Source organism: Podarcis raffonei, chromosome 6, assembly GCF_027172205.1.
Source record: "Podarcis raffonei isolate rPodRaf1 chromosome 6, rPodRaf1.pri, whole genome shotgun sequence".
NCBI classification, from domain to species: domain Eukaryota; kingdom Metazoa; phylum Chordata; class Lepidosauria; order Squamata; family Lacertidae; genus Podarcis; species Podarcis raffonei.
Genome location: NC_070607.1, coordinates 97,995,373 through 98,017,579, shown reverse-complemented (window position 1 = coordinate 98,017,579; position 22,207 = coordinate 97,995,373). Strand labels below are relative to the sequence as shown.

Here is a 22,207-nt window from a genome sequence, read left to right as displayed (position 1 = left end):
TAAAAACGTGTAAAAGATCATCGTTAAAGGGTGATCAAACTTTAGCAGAAATAAAACAATATAAAAAAACACAAATCTATTAAAATACAGATAATAAAAACAGCGTTGTTTAAAAGCCCCTTCCTTTAAAAAAAAAACGACACCCCAATCAGTTCACAAGGCCTGCTGGGCGGAAGGGCAACAAAGAAGGAGCCCGTCTAGTGTTCTGTTGGAAGCTGCCCAGGGTGCTGGGGAAACCCAGCCAGATGGGTGGGGTATAAATAAATTATTATTATTATTATTATTATTATTATTATTATTATTATTATTATTCTCTGGGGAGGGCATCCCAAGGTTGTGAGCAGCTGCCACCAGCCTCTCTGAGCCCTTAGGGTCACATAAGAAACTTGGAGCCTATTATACAATGTTCTGAAGACCTGAACGCCCTTGCTACGTTTGGGCACACTTTTTATAAACACCAGCTTCATCCAGATATGTATTTGGATATTTGGATGGCATCTGTTGACCTCCAACAGAAGCTCAGGTAGATGCACTGATGTGGTTTCTCTTGTGTAGTTAAATGTGCTGTCAAATGTGGATTTTCCCTGCTGTTTTTTCCTTAATACATTTGCACTGGAAATTAAAAATGTCCTAACAAATAAAGCCAAGCCACGAGTAGAAAATACTTCCCCAAAACAAATGGTTCACACCCTCACAAAGTCTTTTAGCAACCTTCAGCACTGAAGTTGATGCATTCCATAGAGAGGGGGCCACAACCGAGAAGGCCCTGGCATGGGTCGATTTCCCCCTGAGAACTGGAGGAACCCCCTTCCTCAGATTTCAGCTGCTGTTTCAAAGACACCGATTTCTGAATCCCTTTCACCTCGGTCACTGCTGCCTTCCGAAAGCCACTCCGCAGCTTCTGCTTTCCGTCATGCGGGAAGGGATTGCAAAACCTCCTTTCCTCTAAATATATATATATATATATATATATATATATATATATATATATATGTGGGAAGAACTTTCACCTTTTACAGTACTTTCAGTCTTGGGGGGTGGGGGGGAGGCCAGAACTTGGTGGAGAAGCAAAGCCTCTATTGCATTCCATGGACAGGAAAACAACCGCCACATTCTTGTGCTTGCAGGGGGAGGATGCATGTCAGGAAGGTGTGTGAGCTAGAGTGAGCATAGGCAAACTCCGGCCCTCTAGATGTTCTGAGACTACAATTCCCATCATCCCTGGCCACTGATCCTGTTAGCAAAGGATGATGGGAATTGTAGTTCCAAAACATCTGGAGGGCTGGAGTTTGCCTATGCTAGCTGACACACCTTCCTGACATGCATTCCCCCCCCAGCACAAGAATGTGGGGTTGCCCCACACCAGAGCAACACAAAGGCTGCAGATTTTACAATGTGTTTCTCTTTCAAACACTTGCAAGTCCACTCTCATGTTTGCAAACGAGGGTCTCTTTGCACACACGGATTTAGTACAAATAGCAGCAACATTGTGGAAAGTGCACCTTCCACACCCACACCCCACAAGGGATGGGGAGGGGATTCAATTTTGTTTGTAGTTTAATGAGAAACCACCCAATTCACATTTTTAAAAATCAATATGTGAAATAGACTCAGAGTCGCGTAGTGATTCATGCTCTTTATTGCAGCTCGTAAAACAGGGAGAGAGTCAAATCCTCACACCCCCACACACATACCTCAGGCTTTATGTACATTATTTACACAATGGTTTCTGTCTGATTGGCTGATTCTGCTTCCCTCCTGCCGGCCAATCAGGTTGTTGCATTCAGGGATCCTACTTGCCTATTGTTCTAGGATCCAAGCTCAGTACGGTAATAAATGAAAATCTGCCCTTATTCCCTTATGGGGGACACAAGAGCCCTTATAAAGTCCTTTGCAGGTTCTCCATCGGTCGGAGAAAAGAACAGAGGCCAACCAGAGAATATTGAGAAGCAAAGCAGCTTGTAAGCCTGATCTTTATCGAACTGCTGCAACAGGGGGCTCCCCTCACCACACGCAGGAGGGAAGAGGACCCAGAACCAAGGTGTGTTCGCCCTTATATAGACGTGTTAAATTGCCTTCCCTGGAGCTCAAGACCACCCCTCCATACATCATACCTACATCACAGAAAAGGTGGTCTACAACAGAAATTTGAATGCTGTTGTTTTTCCTGTCTGCCAGGTTATCTGACAATGCCTTATCTGATTGCCTTTCCTGGTAGTCTGCCCATTCCTTTGAGATGGTGATTTCCCAGTTCCTGAGACAATGGGAAGGTTCCCTCACCCCCTCCCTCCTTGCAGAGAGAACATTGGGTCAGTCTGGGAGTCAAAATGGTTCCAGGACTGCTTTCCTGTGCTGCTTCAGACATGTGGTTTATAAATTTACATACATGTTTGCTTGATACATTTGTGAACATTTAATATATATATATATATATATATATATATATATATATATATATATATACCTTAATTTTTTTTATTTCAATTTTTATTTCAATATATAACAACATGCAAAACAAAACAGCTGTATCATGTATAATGAGATAAGAATCCAATGTCTCTTTTCAGACCAGGTCTCTCCATGGTTTTAAGTTTGTGCTTTTGACTGGGGAACATAATGCATAATCCTAGAAAATGAAGACCCTGATGTTGGGAAAGATGGAGGGCCCAAGGAGAAGGGGACGACAGAGGACGAGATGGTGGGACAGTGTTCTTGAAGCTACCAGCATGAGTTTGACCAAACTGCGGGAGGCAGTGGAAGACAGGAGTGCCTGGCGTGCTCTGGTCCAGGGGGTCACGAAGAGGCGGACACGACTAAACAACTAAACAACAAGAAGTCCTAAGAGAGAGCGTGAGTTTTCAAGACAGCCTCCCTACTTTTGTCCTTTCCGCTCTTTCCTCCACACTCTGCAGTTTCACTTTTTGCACAGCTACAAGCATACAGAGGTCCTGGGCCCAGTCTGGATCCCGCAAGGTGTTGCAGAGCAGCAGAGCTGTAGCCTGCCTGCCTGGGCTCCTGCTTCTCAGCTTGAAGGACAAATCAAGTCTCCTGCGCCTTTCCCTGCCTGGATCTCCTTTCTCACGAAGAGCCCTGCTTGTCTCCAGAAGTGGGAAGGAAATTTTGGCACTGAGAAAGAGCGGTAAAGAGGGATGCAGAGATCACTTGCAGCTGTTTGGAAAGCGAGCGTGTGGGAAGGCCCCATGCTTAGAAAAACTGCCCAGCTCTGCCTCATTGCAGACAGAAGGGATCAGATCCAAAAAAACAGATGATCTAATAGATCTGCTCCCCGTCCTTTTCTGCAAAAGCCACCCACCTCCCATCCCTCTTTGCTCTGATAGCCCACCTGGAGGCTGCAGTCTAAAGCTTTTGGGTATTTGCAGCTGGGATTTCTGACATCCTTGCTCTGGGTCTTTCCAGACTGTTCCTCTTTGGGACGGGGGGGGGGCAGAGAGAGATTCGGTCACATTCTGGCAAATCCAGGTTGCACAATCAAAGTTAATCTGGAGGTTTTGCACAAGCCCGTTTCTCCAAAAGCTTGCAATTTTTTTTCTCCGATAAGGGAAGTGATGAGGAAACCCCTGAGCGGTGTCCGATAGCATTTGCTTGGCTCAATGTCATCTAGACTCTATCTTCAAAAAAATCAGAAATGAATGCTGAATAAGCAGGCTCTGTGAAAGATCAAGGAGGGCAGATGAATTCCCCCGAAGCAAGAATGTTTATTCGGGGACAGGGGTTCTCAAACCTTTCTGAGCCGCTGCCCCTTCAGTTCTATAAGCCTCTCCCCAGCCCCCAACACTATAGAAAGCATTGTTCAGAACAGCGGTTTACACGACTCACTAAGGAAGATAAGAACACAATAAAATTCAAAACTGTTAATTGCACATTTATTCAAAATCCCATTATAAGTATTCAGTTCAATCAATTCAACAAAATGGATGAACTTGAGTCCGTGATTCCAATGTTGGGAGCCGCTCCGTTCTAGGAGACCTTGGTGAGCATGGGATGCCCAGGTGTGCCAGGCCCACAGAAATCGGTCTGCAGGGGGGAATCAGGGAATCAGGAGAGGGCCGGGGGGGGCAGGGAGGTCCTCCCCTCCTTTGCTCTGGTTCTGATGGCTATTCCCCCCTCCCCATCTCAAGCTCCCGGTTTCTTATTTCTTTACCTGCATGGAAGAAGATGTGGGAACAGAAAAGGAGCTCTGTGGGGGGGGGGCTAATAGGCCACAGGGCAAATGATGAGGTCCTTCACCCCGGCTACTTTTCTGTTCCTGGCTGCAGGTTTTGAAGCTACCGTATTTTTCGCTCTATAAGACTCACTTTTTCCCTCCTAAAAAGTAAGGGGAAATGTGTGTGCGTCTTATGAAGCGAATGCAGGCTGCGCAGCTATCCCAGAAGCCAGAACAGCAAGAGGGATTGCTGCTTTCACTGCACAGCGATCCCTCTTGCTGTTCTGGCTTCTGAGATTCAGAATTTTTTTTTTCTTGTTTTCCTGCTCCAAAAACTAGGTGTGTCTTGTGGTCTGGTGCGTCTTGTAGAGTGAAAAATATGGGACTTTCCACTAGAAGATGGAGATGATAGAGGAGAAGGAGGAGGAGGAGGAAAAGAAGAAGAAGAGGAGGAGGAGGAGGAGGAAGAAGAAGAAGAAGGGGGGAGGAGGGGAGGGGGAGAAGGAGGAGGAGTTTCTTGTCACGTCTTCTGCAGCCTCTGGATTTCTGTGAGGCACAGAAAGCAGCCCAAGCGCTGTCTCATTTTCACTCTGAACGGGCGTCTGGGGAAGCATTGCAGAACGGGTGTTTGGGTCCTTTGATTAACAATGGTGAAAATAAACATTTGGGGAGAGCTGCTGAGTCCCAGGGGCAGAGTCATTTGCACAGCTCTCAGTTCTTGAATCAGCTGGGGGGGAAATGATGTTTCCAGGTACGAACTTCCATTCTGCTCTCTGTTTCTGCAGAGGACCAAGGTATTAAACATCAACCCTGAATGCCACCGTGAGACTCTAAGCGATAGTCATTGCAGGGACTTGACCCCTCACCCTTTGGCTGCAAGGACAGAGCCCTCAGATACTTGAGGGTTCAAATGCACGACGGCTTTGGGACATGCAGCATCAGTAGGACTGTATTGCCATGCAGAAGTGTGGCCTCCTGCCCAGGGCAGGGGGAGGGTTTGCTAGCCAGTTACTAACCAGGTTCCTAATGGAACTGGTGGACTGAGATGGGAACAGGACAGACTCTCTCCGCCCTGAAAGCGACCGTCTTCCATCGCATCTGCTCCATGCAAACCACAATAGGAAATGATGGCTGGCTTTGGGGGTGGGTAGCCTCCTGCCCAAACAGAGCTACATACCAGCAACAGGAAGAACTCTTAGCAATGTCCAGCAACAAACGGCAACGATAAAGGCTTTCCCTTTGAGACATGGGGCAGTGGAGCACCCAGGAATGTATCCAGCATCAAAAAAAATGGGTGCAGAAGGCCCGGCCTGGCAGCACCCAGGATGGTCCCCTGGTCTCACTGGGTGGCCGTTGCGTCCGTCAGACTGCCTGTGCTGTGATTCTCCAGATAGAGAATCCCCAGTGCCTTCTCCTGAGTCCAGGCTCCTTTGGACGATTCCATGGGCAAGGTGACACTCGAGCTCAGAGCGTCTTCGGTGGAGCTTTGGGAATCTGCGTCTTCGGAGGAAAAACTCCCGTGCCTGGAGAGCTGGAAGTACTGGGCCACCTCTCTCTTCCTGCTGCGTTGGCCTCTGGTGGGCATGGAGAGGCCAGGCTGCTTGGTGGAAGGGAGGCTCTCGTAGGGGGCTGGCACCTTCTTGGTGTTGGGGGAAGAGGCACAGGGGAGGGTTGGTGGAGGGCAGTCCTGTCTTGTCACGTGGGCGCTTCCGGGGGCTTCTTCGCCTGGGTCTGCCTGAGCCTCGGGGCCCCCACATTCCAGAATAACATCCAACGAAGCAAGGTAGGCCTCTTCGCTGGCCTTCACACCCTTCAGCATCCCACCACCACATGAGGGGACCTCTTGGGAAGCCTTGTCATGGACGCCAGTTCCACCCATATCTTGGGTCCTTCTGTCATGCTCTGTTTTCTCAGCTTCTGTTGATGCTCCATCTAAGCAGACATCTTCCCCTGGGGGTTTGGTAGCTGGGACGGGATCCGAATCTTCTGCACCTCCTTCCCGAGCCTCCTTGGACCTGGCAAGGGCATCTTCGAGGAGCTGCCTGGCTTCCTGGCACCTCTCCAAGGCTTCGTTCCACACGGCTAGACCCCTCTTGCTGCGCACGCTGGAAGCCTGCACCTTCATCTGCTGGAAGGTCTCAGTGGAGAACTCCCTGGAGAGCTTCTGGAGGGCATCCTCCATATCTCGCTGGGCTTGGATGCTCTTGGGCTCCTCCTCTCTGCAGATCCAAGTGGCCTGGTGGCGCTGGCAGTCCAGGTTAAACTGCGTGACCTTGGAGGCAAAAACACAGGACAACCATTCTTACTTGCTCCTTCCAGGGCTTCATCCTGGCCCATTTTCTCATCCTTCCTATAATTGGTGGTAGCAGATATGCCCCATGTCCCAAGGAGAACGGAAAGGTCCTATCTGCCTTAAAGATTTCCCCTTCCTTGTTCCAGTCCCCTTCACACACCCACACACCCAACCTCCCTCCCTCATTTCCTTCAGCTTGTGGGACATTCACCTTGTCACAGAACTTGTAGAGGTCCAGGAGTGTCTCCAGCTCAGCACCTTTCCTCTCCATCTCCATGTAGAACATGGTCAGCTTGGCCTGGAAAGCCCTTTTCGCTGCCTCAAAGGCCTCCGTCTCTGGGAACCTGGACCCCTGGACCTTGCTGGCCTCCTTGGACAGAGACAGACCCCGGTTGTAGTGGACCTAACAGGGGAAGGAAGGACAGACTTGAAGAACATAAGGAGAGTGTGCTGGATGAGGCCAGTGGCCCATCTGGTCCCACCTCCTGTTCTCACAGTGGCCGACGAGGGGCCCATTAGGGGCAACCTGCAAGCAGCATCTGAGCGCAGGATCTCGTCCCTCCTGCAGTTTCCAGTAACTGGGATTCAGAAGCATCGCTGCCTCCAACTTGCAGAGGCATTCTAACAGAGAAAAAATTGTCTGCAAAAATGTGCATGTAGGAGAAATTGCATATTAACCGGTGCATATTTGGATAAATTTGCACCAAAATGCACAGCCCCTTTTACGTTCTTATGTTCACATTTTTGCATCTTATTTTCATTATTATATGTGTGTTTATGCATCATTTCTGCATTTTCTGCACGTTACTTGGGTGAAGAACTGCATTGCAAAATTCAAAGAGGTGCAGGTTTCAATGGGTGGCTGCCTTCTGGTTTACGTATCGTTTTGGAAAGTGTGAATTAGGAATGTTTACCTTTAAATGCAAACGGATTCACATTCCTCCCATATCTCTAAGGTTGGCAAGTGAATAGCTGACAGAATTATCTTAAACCTTTTGTGATTCTTCTTTTTAAAATAACGTAATAAAAATAAACATAATTTTATTATTTATACCCAGCCCATCTGGCTGTGTTGCCCCAATTACTCTGGGCGGCTTCCAACATATATAGAACATAGTAAAACATCAAACATTAAAATAAAATGCACCTAAAATGGCCAGTGTGATATAGTGGCTAGAGGCTGGGCTAGCATCCCAGAGAGACCAGGGTTCAAATTCCCACTTGGCCATGAAGCTCACTGGTTGACCTTTTGGACCAGTCGCTGCCTGTCAGCCTGTCCTACCTCGTAGGGTTCTTGTGGGGATTAAGTGAGGAGGGAGACACCCACCTTGAAGAAAATGGTGGAATATAACTGCAGCAAAATAGATAAATAAATGCTTTTTAAAAATATTGGAAGTCTGACTCTTCTGGCGCAGATCTTGCCCAGTTTTCCCAGTGTGCGTTTCCGGTGCAAAGCAGGCAGCAGGAAGATTCGGCCAACGTACCGAGGCTTCTTTGAAGAATTCCTTGAACCGCTGGTGGGACTCTTGGGCCGCCTCCGGGCTGCCCTCGGCTGCAGACCCTGCTTCATGCAGCGCCGACTCGCCTTCTTCATCGAACCACAAACTGAGCTGTGTGAAGAAGCCAAGGTTTTAGCAGCGGGACGCAAGAGGCGGCTTCTTGGAAGGAACCTCCTCCAGGGAAAATTTCCGACTCCCCAGTCAAGGAGCCCAGATCTTAGGAACAGAGGAAAACTCGCTTGAGACGACCTAGCTGTGTGCTGTCAGCTCTGACTGACAGCCGCTTTCCAGGGGTTCAGGCAGGGGAGATGCCAGGAACTGATCCCTGATCGCAAGGAAGAACTTTCTGACAGTAAGAGCTGTTCGGCGGTGGAACGGTCTCACAATCCTGAGCTTCTCTTCACCCTCCCACCCTCAACCATCCCGGCAGAGGCGACAGAAGGCAGAATCAAATCCTGCCAAATACCGTATTTTTCGCTCCATAAGACACACTTTTCTCCTCCTGAAAAGCAAGGGGAAATGTCTGTGTGTCTTATGGAGCGAATGCACTGGATGGCAGAGGGATCCCTCAGCTGCCGCTGTAGTCGTGAGCTGAGGGATGCCTCCGCAACCGGAGCCACGGCTCCTGTCCGTCACTCACTGTGAAGCCAGCAGAGCAAGAGCTGCTGACACGCTCTGCGCAAGCGAGAGCTGCGCAGAGCCTGTCAGTGACTCTTGCTCTGCTGGTTTCACAGCGAGGCAGGAGGAGGGACGGACAGGAGCAAGCAAAGCGAGAGCCGCTTATGTGGCTTCTGTCCCGCTTTGCGCGGCTCTCACTTTGCTTGCCCATCCCTCCTCCTGCCTCACTGTAAAGCAAGCAAAGCACCTGTTCCGGTGTCTCCTCCCCCTCTTCTTGCTCCGGCGTCGCCGCGCTTTACAGCAAGGCGGGAGGAGGGATGGGCAAGCAAAGTGAGAGAGAAGCCATGTAAGCGGCTCTGGCTTTGCTTGCTTTAAAGCAAGAAAAGCAAGAGCTGCTTACATGCTCTGTGCAGAATATTTTTTTTCTTGCTTTCCCCTCTAAAAACTAGGTGTGTCTTATGGAGTGCAAAATACAGTATTCTCTTGCAGGGGGTTGGGTAAATGATTCTTTGGGCCCCTTCCAACTCTGAAGTTCTGTGACTACTGGCCATTCCCAGCCATTTGGGTCGGGCAGGCACAGCCGTGGTTGGGCAACCTTGGGTGGGTACCACTTGGCTGGGGCGGGGGGTCCTTGCTGACCTTGCCAAACTCCGCCTCCAGCTGTCGAATCTTCAGCAGAAATTCCAGGTGCTCCAGGCAGCCATTGGATTTGGTGACCAGCATGTGGACTTTCTCCTCCACCAGGTTGTAGAGGGTCAGAGCCCGGTCGATGCTGCTCCTAGCGAAGAGAAGGGCACGTTAGGGAAGGTGCTTTTTTAAAAAAAAAGGTGCAATTTGTATAAAAGCGCTGAAGAATTTCAACAAGAACTGGGTTAATTGGTGAGGAAATTCCAAAAAAAGATGTAAATTTGTTCATGTATGCCACAATGGCCACAAGAATACTTCTGGCCCAGAAATGGAAGCAGCAGGAACTTCCTACACTGGAAGATTGGCAGATAAAGATGGTTGAATATGTGGAGTTGGCAAAGCTGACGGGGAAGATGCGGAATTGGCGTGACGAGCTGTTGCAAAAGGACTGGAGCAAATTTATATTTTATATGAAAGGAAACTGTAAACATTTGAAAACGTTTGTAGGTCTGAGCTGAAATGTTTGGTAATGTGAAAATACGGAGCTGATTTACATATAAGGAAGTGAATGTTAAAAGATAGATATAAGGTAAAAAAGTGGCTATAGAAATGCGAAAAATTGGTAAAAGATGTTTGGAAGTCAGAAAGAGGGAGGGAAGGAAGTCGATGCTTTGTGTGAGCAATGTTTTAAGTCATGGATTAATGTAATGAAAATGTAATGAAATATGGAAAACTCAATAAAAATTATGATTTTTTAAAAAATTTCAACAAGAACTTTTAAATAAAGGAAATGTGGAGAAATTGAATTTGAGATTGGAAAACTGTGGAAGCGAAAGGAACTGCAGTAACCCGAATCAGGTTGCAAGGAGGTGACTTTTCTCCCCCAGACCCAGAGATGGCCTTGAGGAAGCCAGAGCTCCCCCCTTGCCTTCATACCGGACGTTGGGGGAGAAGCTGAGCCGGGCCGCCTCCTTCCTCAGTTTCGCCAGCGTGGCCCCACCTTCCCTCTGCAAGCTCACCAGCTGCACATTGCACAAGACCTTCTGCATCAGCAGCTGGTGCCTCTCCATTTGATGCTCCACTTCCTGCGGAACAATGGCCCACATTAGCCACATCCAGGCCTGTCAATGGCCGTTAGCCCTCAAAGCTCAAGAAAACCTCCATGGGCAGAGGCTGTCTACCTTGGAATACTAGCTGCTGGAGACAAATTGGGGCTGGGGAGAAGCTGTCTTTGTGAATTTCCCAGAAGCTTTTGGTTTACTGCTGTTGAGAACAAAATGGAAATGAACTGGGGGCCCCTTTGCCAACCTGGTGCCCTCAGGAATGCAACTCCCATCAGCCCCTGCCAGCCTGCACCAGGCTGGCAATTCTTGAACTAGGCAGAGCACTTCTTAGATTATTCTGAATGAAATAAAACGGCATTGATGGAATTATTCTACACCATAGCTGTCAACTTACAGATTTGAAAATAAGGGACCAGCAGCCTTGAAAATAAGGGATCAGCAGCCAAAATAAGGGATTTTCAGAGCACAGGTATGTTCAACTTCTAAGCCCCTCCAAGCCAAAGGCAGAAAGCCCAGCCAGCAGCCAAACGAAGCCTCAAGCGGTGGTTCCCACAGCGCAGCAACCCGGCAAAGGGGATGCAGCAAGGGAAACCACCGTCACCTCTCCGCTGGGAAGCGCTGAGCAAAGGCGAGTCCCCAGGCAACATGGCCGATTTGATCGGCACAAGGCATGCAAGCTCCACCCCCCAGTCATTCTTAGACTCCTTATTGGGTGAGCAACGCAGCCAAGCAACCCAGTTGGCGCCTCCCTCCTCCCTGGCCGGCAGGGAGGGAGGGAGGGAGAGGAGCTGCTTCCTTTGAAACCTGGGAAATTTAAGGGACATCATCAATAAGGGATAGCAGCGGGACACAGCGCTGGGATAAGGGACTTTCCCACCAAATAAGGGACGGTTGACAGCTATGTTCCACACCGTTGTAAGCTCTGTGCGACAGGCAGCTCACCTTCGGGACAGACCACAAATGAAGCCATCACAGCTCTCATCTGGAGGAAAACACAGTCCTTTTCTCATGGCAAAGGACTGTATCACACCATTGGCTCTCCCTATTGCGCTAGTAAAAGGGTCAGCGCTAATGCTGTGGGAATTTCTCCCTTTTCCCTACCCCCTGCACTTTCCCCCAAACTCAACTCCGGAGTAGATTTTGGAAGCACTCAGCAGGGAGGGGAAACAATTCGTTGTGCAAGGAAAAATCATTGAGCTGCATTTCTTGAGGTCCTAACGTGTAAAAAACCAAGCCCAAAGCTTCCTTGATGTCCTGGGGGGGGGGGGACACACACAGGAGGAGGAGGTGTTACCTGCAGGGTCTTCAGTCTGCCCCCCTTTTCCAGTTCTTGGGTGGTGTTCTGCAACAATTCGGAGGCCTTTTTGAGGTCGGTCACAAACTGGTGCATCTTCTAGGGGGAGGAAGCACAGGCAGGCAGCCGGTCAGATAAAATAACCCCAAATAAAAAGTTGTGACACATGGTTAGGAGAGGGCAAGAAGCAGGAAACTGAGGCAGGGAGATATAGGAGGGTGGGATCAGAGAGGTCAAAGCTGGCTTTGCGCCTGCAGCAAAGAACAAGATGGTGCCCATCGCCTCAGAAGCTGAGCAGACTGACAGTCGACTCTGATGATGCAGCAGAGGCCTGCAGGCTGGAGGATGGGTATTCTCTCCCCCCCCCCCAATTAATTTTTAAATTAAATTTTAGTAATACAGAAAAAGAAATGCACCCTACAAAGACATACAAAAATAAGGCTACTATTTATATACATAAACACATAAATACTTCCCATCCCCATATCTTCCCAGCACCACACCCTTTGACACCCCCCCAACAGCTCAACCTCCTTATCTTATAGATTTGATGCTATTGTTGCAATTTTTAACTTTTAAATGTTGATCTCATTATGACATTCCTAATTAATATTTTCTACTTTACTCCTTTAATCTAAGCATATCAACATACTCTTTCTTGAGCAGTGTTTGTCCATGTATTCTTCAAAACATTGCCATTCTGATCTGAGTTTTTGGTTTGCCTGTCTTCTCATGTATGCAGTTAGCTTTGCCATTTCTATAAATTGACTTAGTTTGTATAGCCAGTCTTTTTTTGTGGGTATTGGTTTGCTCTTCCATTCGCTGGCATATACTATCCTGGCAGCTGCTGTAGCATATAAGAAAATTCCTTTCCCCCCCCCCCTATGGTATATCTTTTCCCAATAAGCCTAATAAATATGCCTCTGGTTTCTTTTGTAAAGATGTTTTAAACATTTTTTTGAGTTCTTCATGAATCATACCCCAGTAGGTCTTGGTTTTTGTCGCAGCTCCACCAGATATGGAACAATGTTCCTTCCATTTTTCCATACAGTCATACCTCGAGTTAAATATGCTTCCGGTTGAGAGTTTTCAGTTTACGCTCCATGATGACCCAGAAGTAACGGAGCGTGTTACTTCTGGGTTTCGCGGGCTGCATTTGCTTCAGGAAGCAAACGAGGCTCTGGAACGGATCCCGTTCGCATCCTGAGGTACCACTGTATTTCCAACATAAATTAGACTTCTGTTTATAAATTTTGGCAAGCTTTGATGGTGTTAGGTACCACGTGAAAAACATTTTCTTGAAATTCTCTTTTATGCTGTAGCAAGTGGTGAACCTAATATCTATCCACCAGAGCCTTTCCCACTGTTCCAAATATTTAAAAGGTGTGGTGTTTCCCTGCTAGCTGCAGAAGCAGCCCTGAAGTCTTGAGCGATGCAAAAGGATCAGGCGGAGAAAGGGGAAAGAGGAAGGTAGCAACGTCCACTGCAACAATAGGCACCTGGAAGTATTGGACCCACTCGCTGTGGCAGTAGGGGAAGTGGCCCTCCAGGGCCGGGGTCAGCTGGCTGCTGTCGACGTGCCGCCCCAGGGCCTTCAGGGAGCTCAGCACCTCCATCTGCAGGGGCGACACCACAGCGTCAATATTTCTTTATAAAATGAGTCCCGTTTAACAGAACAAGTCAGCTAACACAAATTTCAAAACAACAAAGTATATAAAATACACATTTTCAAAAGACTGAGCAGAATTATCAGCCAGAGTTGTTTTAAAAACAACAACAACTAGCACAAGGATGGAAGAATGAGGAAATCCCAACGAAAGAACAGCGGCAAGAAAAATGGATGAGTTATGCAGAACTGGCTAAACTGACATACAAACTGCGGAACAAGGACAACTGGGACTTTAAGGAAGAATGAGAGCTTTTTGCAAATTATCTAACAAGACAACAAAATGAACTGGACTCCTTGGCAGGTTTTGAATAAACATACACAAACTTATTGCTTGATAATATGATAGATAGATAGATAGATAGATAGATAGATAGATAGATAGATAGATAATAGATAGTCTAATGGTTATGGGGTTGCTCGTGCGTAAGTTGCCGCCACTCCTGGGTAGGTGGCCTGGTTAAACCTTTCCTGGCTGGACAGCCCCTCACTTCGTGGCTGTTCAGTCGCTGGCAGAATCCGACAGTGGGCGTTTCTTCAACCTTCTCCAACACAAAAGTTGTTTGACGCCCAGTCTCCTCCTAGCCTCCCTGCGCGGAAGCCTTCTGCGCAGGGTGGGCATGGGTAGCGGAGGACCTGTGCTCTCTCCGCTGGTGTCCAGTGAAGAGTCCTGGAGCCTGCTCTCCGCTTCCCCCATTGGCCCCCCTCCATCCCTGGTGTCGCGCTGAATTTCTTCCCCAACAGGAAACCTGCCTCTCTCCCTACTTGGCCCCTCTCCAGCATCGCTGTGGAGCCTCGCCTCCTCCTCTAGTTCCGATGGCAGTTCCCTGACATCCATCTCCCCCCCCCAGAACCCCCTCCACCCCCGGCCTGACCTCTGGATCCAACTTCGTCCCTGTCCTCGGCCGACAATGCGGGAAATCCTCGGAAGGAGCTGTCGCCATCCTCAGAGGATTCAAAACCCGCTTCCCACCCTCTCTGATCTCTCCTCGCGGGGTGGGCCTCCCAGTCTGAATCCTCCCTCTCCGACGCTTCTCCTCCCTCCTCTTCGGAGTCAGGAAAACCCTCGAACTCCTCCTCGTCGTCGGTGGTGCCAAATTGCTCCTCCCAGAATCTCGCTGGTGGTTTTGGTTTGCGTGGGAACCGACTGTGGAACTCTTCCACTAGATACCCGTCATTGATTGCCTCCGCAGGAACCCACGTGTCTTCGGACCGGGGTTCTCCCTCCCAAGCGACCAAGTACTCTACCTTGCGCCCCCGCCACCTGGAATCGAGTATTTCCGTGGCTTGGTTGTGGTGTTCTTTCTCCTCTACTTGCGGGTGTGTGGTGACTTCCCCCTCCCGTCCCGGGAATTCCCGCCCCTCCCTGTACGGAGAGAGTAGGGACCTATGGAACACCGGGTGTAACTTCATGCTGTCAGGCAGCTTGAGCCTAAATGCCACGGGGTTCACCTGCTGTGTTACCTCAAAAGGTCCCAGCCGCCTCGGCTGCAACTTCTTGCACCCTCCCTTAAAGGGTAACCCTCGGGTTGACAACCACACCCGGTCCCCCACCCGTATGGTCTCCCCTTCCCGACGGTGGTTGTCTGCCTGCCTCTTGTAAATTTCTTTGGCCCTCTCCAAATTCATCTGGAGTTGCTGGTGCAAGGCCTCCATTTCTTCCACAAACTGCTCTGCTGCAGGTACGCTCCACCCTTCCTCCCCTCTCCCTGGGAAGGCCCTGGGGTGACACCCATAATTGGCCATGAATGGGCTCATTCCCGTGGACACGTGTTCAGCGTTGTTGTATGCAAATTCAGCCAGCGCTAGTTTCTCTACCCAATCGTTCTGTCTCTCACTGACGTAGCAGCGTAGGTATTGCTGGAGTATACTGTTCGCTCGTTCCGCTTGTCCGTTGGTTTCCGGGTGTCTCGCCGTCGAGAACCCCACCTCGACCTGCAGCAAGCTCATGAGCTTCCTCCAGAACCTTGAAGTAAATTGTTTCCCGCGATCTGAGATGACCCTCGAGGGAGCCCCATGCAACCTGAATATGTGATCTACAAACAATCTGGCCATTTCCTCTGCCGTCACCGCATGCGAGCAAGCTATAAAATGGCACATTTTTGTCAGTAGGTCGACTACTACCATGACTGCTGTCTTCCCTCTTGATTTGGGCAAATCAGTCATAAAATCTATGGAGACCGCCTCCCAGGGTCTTCCCGGTGTGGGTAAGGGTTCCAGTAGCCCTGCAGGTGCCGCCCTCTCCCCCTTTGCCCTCTGGCAGCGGTCGCACCCCCGTACGTACTCCCGTACATCTTCCCTTACCCTTGGCCACCAGAACTGCCTGGTGACAAGCAGCATGGTCTTGTGCTGACCAAAGTGCCCTGCTGTTGGGTTGTCGTGGAGTTGTTTGAGTACCCTTCCCCTCAATGTCTCCCCCGGTACGTACAGCGCTCCCTTATAGTACAGTACCCCTTCCTTTTCCTCAAATTCTCCCTGGTTTTCCCTTCCTTCCCGTAGTGCCCTGATTTTAGTTTGGGCGAACTTGTCGTCCCTGGTGAGACCGGCCAGTTCTCGTTTCCCAACCAACACTCCCCCACACACCCATCTGTCCTCGGGGAACACGTGTCGGGCTTCCGGCGGTCCCTCTCCTTCCATGTACTCCGGCTTCCGGGAGAGAGCATCGGCTCTAACATTCTCCGCTCCCGGCACATACCGGATCTCGAAGGAAAACTTGGAGAACTCTTGTGCCCATCGAATCTGTCTCTGGTTGAGTACTCGCACAGTCCTCCAGTACTCCAAGTTCTTGTGATCCGTGCAAACCTGGATCTTGTGCCGCGCCCCTATCAACAGATGTCTCCACCGGCGAAACGCTGCATAGATAGCTAGCAGTTCACGGTCATACACCGTGTAGTTCTGCTCTGACTTGTTCAGCTTCCTCGAGAAAAAGGCGCACGGCCTCCACTCTTGCTGGGTTCCGGGCTGCAAAAGTACGACTCCTATGGCCCTGTCTGACGCGTCGGTCTCTAGCCTCATGGGCTTCTCCAGATCCACGTGCAGGAGTTGCTCTTCCGATGCAAACGCTTTCTTCAGGCTTTCAAAGGATCGCTGGGCCCCTTCCGTCCAGACGAACTTATTTTTGCTGCTGAGACAGTCTGTGATGGGTGCTGTTAAATGAGCGAAGTTCTTGATGAACTTCCTGTAGAAGTTGCTGAACCCTAGGAACCTCTGCACGTCCTTCCGGGTCTTGGGGGCCTTCCATTCCAGTACCGCCTGTACCTTGCTGGGGTCCATAGCTAGACCCTTGTCTGACAACTTGTACCCCAGAAACTCGACCTCCCTTGTGTGAAATTGGCATTTTTCCAGCTTGACCCACAACTGGTGCTTCTGCAGTCTCTTTAGCACCTCCCTGACGTCTTTGACATGTTGCTTCTCATTGTCAGAATAAATTAAGACGTCGTCCAAGAAGGCTACGCAGTTTTTGTACAGCAGGGACCCCAACTCGTGGTGCATGAAAGCTTGAAAGCAGGCGGAGCTGGACTGTAATCTGAATGGCATAACTAGGTATTCGAAGGCTCCTAGGGGGGTGAACATGGTGGTTTTCCATTCGTCCCCCCTCCCTCATCCTGATCAAATTGTATGCCCCCCTGAGGTCCAGCTTGGTAAAAAATTTCCCCTGCCTCACCCGTGTTAAAATGTCGTCAATCCTGGGCATTGGGAAGGTCACGGGTTCTGACACCAGTTTGACGCCCCGGTAGTCCACAACGAGCCTGGGCTGATTAGTATCCTTTTTGTCCACAAAGAACACCGGACTGCCCCCCACCGCCTTTGATTCTCTTATGAAACCTCTTTTCAAGTTCTTGTCAATAAATCCCCGCAACTCCTGCAACATGGCATACAGTTTACCCACTGGCAGCTGAGCCCCTGGGAGTAGGTTGATTTGGCAGTCAAAGGGCCTATGGGGGGGTAGTCTATCTGCCTCCCTCTCGCTGAAGACCTCCTGCAGGTCAGCATATTGGGGTGGCACCTTCCCTTTTGGCTCCACCGCCATTCCCGCCACCCTGGCCACTGTCATCCTTGGGGTTCCCCCCCCCCATGCAATGTTCCAAGCAGTAAGCTGACCCAAAGGTGACTGTCCGCTGATGCCATGCCACTACTGGATCATGTAGTGACAGCCAGCTCATTCCCAGTATTATTGGGGGTCCTGCCAGTGTAGCTACGTGAAAGGCAACGGTCTCCGTGTGCCTGGAAACCCTCATTCTCATTGGTGGGGTCTGGTGCGTCACTTTCCCTCCCAGAAGTTCTCTGCCATCGATGGTGGTCACTTGCAAGGGGAAATCCAGGGGCAGCAGGTGGAGTTGGTGTGCCAGAGCGAAGTCCTTGCTAAAGAAATTGCAGGAGCTGCCTGAATCCAGCAGCGCCTTAACCTTGACTGGGTGCCCATTTGGGAGTTCTAGCACCACTTCTATGGCTATTGCTGCCTTGGGGGGGTCTGGCTGGGGCACTTCTATTAGTTGCTGGCCTGGCTGCTGTGCCCGCTGATCGGCAGCCAAGCGCTGGCGTTTCCCTGCGCCTGCCCATTTTCCTCCTCCTCCCCCTCACCAGCGGCTCCCACCATTCCTTGCCAGGCCTTTCTTTGAGGGCAGACCCTGGCAAAATGTCCTGGCTGTTGGCAGAGGAAACACTTCTTGGTGGTTTTCCAATCCTTTCCCTCCTTTTTGCGACCTTCACCGGAGTTTGAAACCTCGCGCGCGCGTGCGCTCCATCTATCTCCATTGGCTCAGCCGGCTGGGGAGACTGCCTCGGCATTTCAGGAATGCGGTAGTCATGGCAACGTTCCCCTCTCCCTCTGTGCTTCTCCTCCGCCCGCGCTTCCTGGCGTACTCCAATCGCAAGCACAGCTTTGGTCAGCTGATCCATCGACTGCGGGCGGGGCGCGCAGGAAAGCTCGTCCTTCACCGTTGGGGACAACCCCTCCTCAAACAACATTTGAATGGGCTCCGAGTCTAGATCCCACCCGAGCCGGTGGATCAACATCGCAAAACGCGACCAGTACTCTCTAACTGATTGGTTCCCCTGCTTGCACCCCATCAGTTCCCGGCGAGTCACATTTTGCTCCACTTGGCTGGAGTACATTGTATCCATCGCGCCAAAAAATTTCCTAAGGTCCTTCAAGGCAGTGTTTTGCATCGCCATTAGGGGCCTGACCCATTCCCGGGCGCCATCCTGTAGATGCCCAATAACATATGCGACCCTCTCCCCATCATCAGCAAAGTCATTATGCTGCAGTTCCAAAGCGTACTCTATTTCCGTCCGGAACGCGTTATAGTCTTGGGGCTTCCCCCCAAACTTATGTACCAGTCCCGGTACCTTCCTTGCGACGGGGGTGGTTCTGACCTGTCCATCCTGCGCCCGCCTTTCTTCTAGCCACGCCGTCAGCAGAGCTACATGCTGTTCCAAATCTCGGTTCCTCTCCACCAGATTTTGCACTCCAGCTGCCTGCTCCGTGGCGCCTGCTCCCCCGGTTTGGCTCATGGTGCTGCCTGCCTGTCGCTGCGCACAAGCAACTTCAGGGACTGTCGGATTGCTCTAATGGTTATGGGGTTGCTCATGCGTAAGTTGCCGCCACTCCTGGCTAGGTGACCTGGTTAAACCTTTCCTGACTGGACAGCCCCTCACTTCGTGGCTGTTCAGTCGCTGGCAGAATCCGACACTGGGCGTTTCTTCAACCTTTTCCAACATAAAAGTTGTTTGACGCCCAGTCTCCTCCTAGCCTCCCTGCGCGGAAGCCTTCTGCACAGGGTGGGCGTGGGTAGCGGAGGACCTGTGCTCTCTCCGCTGGTGTCCAGTGAAGAGTCTCTGAGCCTGCTCTCCGCTTCCCCCATTGGCCCCCCTCCATCCCTGGTGTCGCGCTGAATTTCTTCCCCAACAGGAAACCTGCCTCTCTCCCTACTTGGCCCCTCTCCAGCATCGTCGTGGAGCCCCTCCTCCTCCTCTTGTTCCGATGGCAGTTCCCTGACAGATAGATGATAGATAGATAGATAGATAGATAGATAGATAGATAGATAGATGATAGATAGATAATGTAAGGATATGTACAATTTTATAACATGCAGAGAATAATATGTGCTGAGAAATCAGAGAGAGGAGCTGAGGGAAGTTTCGGGGGGAGGGTTTGATGGAGGGTGGGGGCAAGGGGGGAATAATGAACATGGTATGTTTTGAAATTATGTTATGCTGAAATTGATAATAAAAATATTTTAAAAAATAAAAACAACAACAACATCAAATATTTTCAGGCACAATAGTAAAAGGCCCAGAAGTATAAAAATTGGAGGAGGAGAGGGCTGGTGTAAAATCAAGATTTTCAGTGTTTATACTCGGCTCATTTCCCCCCCAGCCCATTTTAGGTCCAGTTCAGTCTTCACCAACCTGACGCCCTCCAGATGTTTTTACTACAACTCCCTCCAGCCACAGTGAGCAGGGGCTGATGGGAGTTGTGGTTCAAAAACATCTGGAGCACATGAGGAGAGCCCTGCATGTGCATGCGCAAAGCACAGCCCTTCTGGCTAGTAGCCATTGGTAGCCCTCTCCACCACAAATTTGTCTAATCCTCCTTTCAAGCACTCCTGGTTGTTGGCCATGGCTGCTTCCAGTGGGAGTGAGTTCCACAGTTTAACGATGTGCTGCGTTAAAAAGGGATTTCCATTATTCCCAGCAGGTTGGCAAAGCCTGTGCAGTCTAGTTAGCGTGAAACAGGAAAGAGTCTGGGACGTGGGGAGGGAGCAGAGAGGGGCTCCCGCCATCCATCGTTGTGCCAAGCTGGAAACGGCAGCCTCCCTGAGGTCCTTTCTAGACACACACGGGGAGCCGAGGGTATTTTAATCACTGGCAGCAGAGGCGGTTTATCAAGCTCATTGAGATTTCTCATTCTATTAATTAAACCAAGCAGCATTCATAAAAGAGCAGCGAAACCTTCCCAGGGCTGAATTATTATCTTAATGCCCAAGTCTGGCCTGCGGAGCTATAATTGGGAGAGAGAGAGATGGATTTGCCGCGGGAACTCAATAGGGCAAAGCAGAATCGGAGTCATTATCTGGGCTGGGAGAGGGGAGAGGGCAGGAGCGGAACGGAGGGCACAGACTGGACGGATTCGGGGTGGGGGGAAATGGGGTGCCATGGGGACGTCCCATGGCAGTGATAGGATGCTTACAGCACGGGAAACAAGTCAATATTTAAGGCATAGGCTGCATCTGGTTCCTTAGGGGCCTGGCAGAACGCCAGGCTACACGGACCTCGGAGGGCACTCAGCAAAGTCTTGGATGGGAAGAAGTTCAACAGGTGAAGCGTTTCGCAGCAGATGGGGGAAGCTGCACCTGTTGGTTTCTTTCGCTTGATTTCTTGATTTCTTTCACTTACAACAGGCTGCAAATGAGGCTGACTGCATGAAGGTGTGAGGGGGGAGCTGAGAAAGCAGAATGAGCAACACAGGAGATCAGGTCCGTCGCTGTCTTGGGGGAAATGATGTTAGCAGTGCAGGATGGAGGAGAGAGAGGAGAGCCCATCTGTTATGTACTGAGCTGAATCCTAGAACCATAGGATCCAGAATGAAGCAGTCTGATTGGTCTGCAGGAGCCACCCAATCCAGCTCCAGGTGGAAGTGAATCAGCGACCTGATTGGCCTGCAGGAGCACCCAATCAGGCTTCTGGAGGAGGTGAATCCGCAACCTGATTGGCCTACAGGAGCAGCCCGGAATTAGCCAATCACGCAGGGCCCATTGTGTAAATAATGTATATATAGCTAGACGTTTTGGGGAAAGTTTCATTCATTGCTACTAGGAGCTGAAAAAAGAGCATGAAATTCACACTCGACTCTGAGTATATTTCAGCATCAAAATAACACAATGCTCTGGGACTCACCTGCACGCCAGGTAGCTTCTCCAAATGTGAGGCTGCCTCCTTCTCTGCCAGCAGGAAAACAGCATGGATGGAGCCAGGCAGGGTCTTCTGCAAGGAAAATGGGAATCTAGGATGAAATTTCACCAAACACCAGCCTCCCTTTCGCTGGCTTCCCAAACCGGGTTTCCCAGCCACCTTGATTCAGCCCTTTATCGGTTATCCCCACAGAATACGGTCCCTGGTTTCTCTAGAGGCAGGGAGGCACAGCGGTTAGAGAGCTGGGCTGGGACTTGGGAGAGACCAGAGTTCAAATCCCAGCTTAGCCCGGGAGCTCAGCCTCTCAGCCTAGCCAACCTCCCGGGGTTGTTGTGTGTGGGGGGGTTAAATGAGGAGGAAGAGAGCCCTGCAGGCCACACTCAGCTCTTTGGAGGAAAAGCTGGGGTATAAATGTGACAAATAAAACCAAAATAAAATTAGGTTTGCATTGTCTTCCTCAGTCTCCTGCAATTTGCCTATAGTTTGTGTGTGGGAGAAGGAAGACAAGCATTTACATTCTGGTTTTATAGAAATTGTTCATCGTAAAAAGTGATTCAAAATGATTATCCTTCACAGAGGGAAGAAGAAACTCAGTCCCAGGTCTCATCCCATGAAAGTTACGCTTGTATTATCTGTACTTAACAGATCTGTTTTTATATTATTTTAATTATATCCTTTTAATAACTTTTTAACAACCGTCCTTCATGTGTTTTTAGCTTTTTCCATTTTATTTGTGCTGCTTTAAATTGTGCAGGATGCCTGTTTTTATATTACTTAAATTCTATCCATTTAATTACTTTTTAATGATCATCCTTCATCTGTTTTTAGCTTTTTTCCATTTTATTTGTGCTGTTTTAATTTGTGTAAGCCGCCTTGAGTCTGGGGGGAAAGGCAGGATATAAATACATTTAATCATTATTATTAACGTGGGTGGCGCTGTGGGTAAAACCTCAGCTCCTAGGACTTGCCAATCGCATGGTCGGCGGTTTGAATCCCCGCAGCGGGGTGCGCTCCCGTTGCTCGGTCCCAGCTCCTGCCAACCTAGCAGTTCGAAAGCACCCCCGGGT

General features: G+C 49.9%; 1 protein-coding gene across 1 annotated transcript in view; it reads right to left on the bottom strand.

Moving 5' to 3' along the window:
• Nucleotides 1-4,911: 4,911 nt before the first annotated feature.
• Nucleotides 4,912-22,207, bottom strand: part of KIAA1755 (KIAA1755 ortholog) — a 36,268-nt gene continuing 18,972 nt past the window's right edge. Inside the window, exons 7-14 of the mRNA XM_053394740.1 lie at nucleotides 21,126-21,212; nucleotides 13,060-13,176; nucleotides 11,561-11,659; nucleotides 10,139-10,287; nucleotides 9,215-9,353; nucleotides 7,943-8,068; nucleotides 6,670-6,861; nucleotides 4,912-6,437 (exon numbers count right to left, since the gene is read on the bottom strand). Coding sequence (XP_053250715.1) covers nucleotides 5,505-6,437; nucleotides 6,670-6,861; nucleotides 7,943-8,068; nucleotides 9,215-9,353; nucleotides 10,139-10,287; nucleotides 11,561-11,659; nucleotides 13,060-13,176; nucleotides 21,126-21,212 — 1,842 coding nt within the window. The 3' untranslated portion in view covers nucleotides 4,912-5,504. The remainder of the gene's footprint in view (nucleotides 6,438-6,669; nucleotides 6,862-7,942; nucleotides 8,069-9,214; nucleotides 9,354-10,138; nucleotides 10,288-11,560; nucleotides 11,660-13,059; nucleotides 13,177-21,125; nucleotides 21,213-22,207) is intronic.